This window comes from Charadrius vociferus, unplaced genomic scaffold (assembly GCF_000708025.1).
Source record: "Charadrius vociferus isolate BGI_N301 unplaced genomic scaffold, ASM70802v2 scaffold15, whole genome shotgun sequence".
In the NCBI taxonomy this organism is placed as follows: domain Eukaryota; kingdom Metazoa; phylum Chordata; class Aves; order Charadriiformes; family Charadriidae; genus Charadrius; species Charadrius vociferus.
Window position 1 is genome coordinate 5,580,731 of NW_009650064.1, and position 4,231 is coordinate 5,584,961.

The 4,231-nt window shown below is 37.2% G+C and overlaps 1 protein-coding gene across 1 annotated transcript in view; it reads right to left on the reverse strand.

Moving 5' to 3' along the window:
• The window catches only part of CPQ (carboxypeptidase Q), a 137,961-nt gene extending 137,235 nt beyond the window's left edge, over positions 1 to 726 (reverse strand). The window contains exon 1 of the mRNA XM_009891836.1: positions 276 to 726. Coding sequence (XP_009890138.1) covers positions 276 to 702 — 427 coding nt within the window. The 5' untranslated portion in view covers positions 703 to 726. The remainder of the gene's footprint in view (positions 1 to 275) is intronic.
• Between the last annotated feature and the right edge of the window lie 3,505 nt (positions 727 to 4,231).

A 4,231-nucleotide genomic window follows, 5' to 3' on the forward strand; every position in this document is an offset into this window, starting at 1 on the left:
TTCAGCAGTGTCAAACAAAAGGGTATAGATTTAATGGAGAGTTCAGGAATCAACTCTAATTTTACAGACTGGTTCAATCAAACTGAATTAAACCAAACTGCATCATTCACAGCCATGTCATACAGAAAAGACTCAGAAAAATAGCATCTTGTCTTGCAGAACTATTATAGCAGGAAGAAAACTTCAGTTAGTCCATTGAGAGAAAAAGTTGTTGGGGTATAATGCACTTTGGTGTTAAAAAGCATGTGACACTTAATTCCAAAAGGAAGAGTTACCTTCTGGAGGAGTTGCAACACTGCTCCCAAGCCCCAAAATAGCAATGCTGTGATTCCTTGGTTCCAGCATCATTGCAAACTCTTCTCCTCTTTCCCAGTGTGGTACTTTCACAGGCTCCAGATGCACATTTTCCAGCCCGTCTTCCCGCAGGGCACTGAACATATACTTGATGGCTGCATCAAGATTTTTTGAACCGCTGAGTCTAGGTCCTATGGTATCAGCAAAAACTGCTAATCTTTCATAGGATCTGTTCTGAGCTTTTCCATGAACAGCAAGATCAATAATCGCTTTAGCAACATCGGTATAGCCAGCTACCTCATTTTTAATATCTTCAAATGTTTTTGGGTAACTGTCATCTCTTCTCAAAGATTTCCCAGCATATTGCGGTAATAAATTCATGAAAAATATTAAAAATACATACTTCATTTTTTCTCTTTTTTCTTTTCCACAGATGGCCTGTTGGAGAGACAAAAAGAAAAGAAAAGGGAACATTACTAAAATATAATCATACAGCTATCAGCAATAGTCTTTTTTTGTTATTTGGATTGGCAGACAGACCAAAATGAGAAAAAATCCATTTATCAGGAAAATGCTTTGATCAGAACTGGCAGGAAAGTAAACCCAACTTGGAGACACAATTATTGAAAGCAAATGAAAAAGATACTTAAACAACTGGACACAACCTTTGTTGTGGTCTTCAGAAACATCCTTGGAATGCTGCATCTCTTTAAATAATCACATTCTTCACCAAATCAAAAGCCAGGGCTGCTCCCATCCAGGAGGAGCTTTGCATCTCCTTTCTGTTAGGAGCAGGATTTGCCAGAAGTGCCAAATCAAATGTCTTCACACAAAACATCTGGACATTTCTTAAACCATTCATGAATAAAAGTGCTTCTTAATCTCTATCTTCATAATCAGGAAAGCACTTTCTGTGGCACTAGAAAGATGTCAGAGCAATTTAGATCCAATGCCCCCAAGAAGAAAGTATGAATTTCTTTATTGCACAAATCCATGACTACCAGAGAAGCACAATTTCTTATTAACTGGTGCATCTCTTAAGGACTGACTTTAGCAGCACTGTAGAGAGTTGCAGCACCAGGGCTGCTGATCCTGTGTTGAATACCAAGAGTTATCTTTGTTAATGCTTTATAGTTTATACATCTTATCATTAAAAGTTCTCATTTCTAAGATCTCAAAAATTTTCAATCCCATAAAAGCAACAATTTGTCTATACTATTAATTGAACTGACAAAAAAATCTCTGGAATCAGTTGGAGTAGTTGCAAAGCTCTTTCATAACATAGGAAGTATGATTATCCAAACTCAAAATACAAATGTCGTTATTGATATACACAAAAGGAAATGTAATTGTTTCATTTTCCTTTGAATTTAAATCAGGCTGCAATTTGAATGATAAAAATTAGGAATAAGAAATAAGGCCTTTAAATCAGCTCTGTAGCTGCAGCTATTATGAGACTTAAAAAAATAGTAATTACTTACAGCCAAGTGAAGTTACAATTACTACCAGCCCAAAAAGATTTCGATTCAGCACTTTTGACATCTTCATAGACTTTCATGGAGATACCAATATTTTTGAAAAAGAACATAATTTGCCTTAAAAAATAGTAACATTAAAGGCAAATGTTAGCCTCTACTCTACAAAATATGGTTTTCTTGGAAACAATTGTTCTACTAATAGCAAAGGACCAATTAGTGGGCTAATATGGATAAAATATGGGTAAATCAGATCTGCATGGCAGAAGTATTACTAAAAACTTTTGCTGTTAGGATTTCCACGTTATCCTTTTTACCTGTTTGTATTTACTTAGTATTTCTGGAGAGTTATACTCTTCATTTTATAATCACTGACCTGAGGAATCATGACAATATACTTGCATTGTATTTTTGGTTTGTGATGTTATATGCATACAGAGACCAGTACAAAGGGGGGAGGGGGAGGTATGAGAGTGTGTGTATGTATATACACATGTATTTGTTCATTCTGGACCATTTTCCAACAATGGCTAAAAATAAATAAAAATAAGCCTTTGTTATAATTAAGTTACCTTAATATACAATGAATTCTGACATCACATCTAATATGTATCTTGTCCCATCTTCTCTCCTGTCCTCTCTTAGTTTCAATGTATTTATACTTAGACCTAGAAATCTTTGTCTCAGTGTAGATTGTAGGAACTACCCATTTGACTTCCTCTTGTTCAAGAAAAATGCTGAGATAAACAAGAATCTGGGAAATTCAGATGTAACTCTGGTAGTTGTTGCCACTTTACTTCTGCTTTTTGTCAGATTTTTATTCACTTTATTCTTCCAAAGAAGCTTCATCTTAACAGTGGCAGAGCATGCTAAGAAAAACTGAATTACCACTCTTAGTAAAGAGTCTAGCTGGTACTAAGAACGTGAATGCTTACCCTTCCTATCTTACTATAAGAAAGCACTTGTAACTTAAAAGCATAAATTCTGGAAAGTCAGTAAAGTGCATATCATGCAATCACAAAATGGTTTAAGTTGGAAAGGACCTCTGGAGCTCATCTTGCTCAAATATGTCTTTTCATAAACAGCAAATAAACAATAGCTTTAGCAATATAAAAATATTAAGTTATTCTCTTTAACTATTCAAACGTCCTCTACATTTGAGATCAAGGCAGTCACAGTGAAGTGTAATTTTCCCAAAAGTACAACAAAAATTGTCTGTGATTTCATCTATGAATGACAAATGTATCACACAGATTTCCTCTCTCTCTGCGAGACAGACAGGGCAAAGGTCTTACACAACCAGGACCAGAAGACTCGGGTTATCTCAGGACACCTACAGAGAACAGTTTAATGCCTTTTCTAGTCTGAGTTACTGTTTATTTGTGGTTATACTACACAGAGGGTGTTGGTGTATTTTTATTGCTATGCTCTGTACTTTCCCCATGTTGCTTCCCTTTGGACCAGTTAATTACATGCTCATAGACATCCTCTGCTAGAGACATCAGTAATTTTCTCAGGATGACCATGCTCGTTCCGTGATTTTTGCCAAGTTCATCATCCACAAAGAAGCAAGCAAGATAATCTGATTTCTGCCATAAGACAAATTTTTGCTGAGTGGAGTAACACAACAACTTTGTACAGTTAGTTTCAAAAACTTACGGTTTGGGGTTTTGTTTGTTTAACAGTTTGCAAAATCTACCAGACAAAGCTGATAAATTTAGTTGTTAAACAGAAAACACAGGGCGATTGTTTAATTAGCATTGGCAACCTCAAAGAGCCCCCAGCTACCAACTTCATGCATTTTTTCAATGGAGTAATGAAACCACAGTTATCACATTTCCCTTAACTAAGAAATGCTTCCCTTGCTTTTCCTGGCCTCATTCAAAACCAGCAGCATCCTCACTCCAAAGGCTGCCCCAGAGGAGCTGCATTTAAGACCCACAATTTTCCAGGAATTTCTCACTGAAAACAAAGAGGAGACATATTTCAGCAGCTTTTGTGGACGTAACATACTCCCACCATGCACAGTGTTTCATTACCTGCCACTGAATTTTAATAGGTCCATAACTAAATTCAAACCCTGGGCAAGGACACAAGAATGGGAGTGTAACTTATTGTGCTTTTCTTGAATACTCCAGCATAATCTGGCCAAAAGCTCGCAGCATTCAGAAGTAATTCCCTGCTAGGTAAGGTAACATCATACTCCCTTGGACTGCAATACAGGAATCACTCCACTGCTAATTCAGGGAAAGAATAGCACATCTGTTGTCTCAGTCTCTGCAACATGAAGTTTAGCATAGGTCGTAGATTCATAGAATGGTTTAGGTTGGAAAGGACCTTGAAGATCATCTGGTACCAACGCCCCTGCCATGGGCAGGGACACCTCCCACTAGACCAGGTTGCCCAAGGCCACGTCCAGCCTGGCCTTGAACACCTCCAGGGATGGGGCCTCAACAACCTCT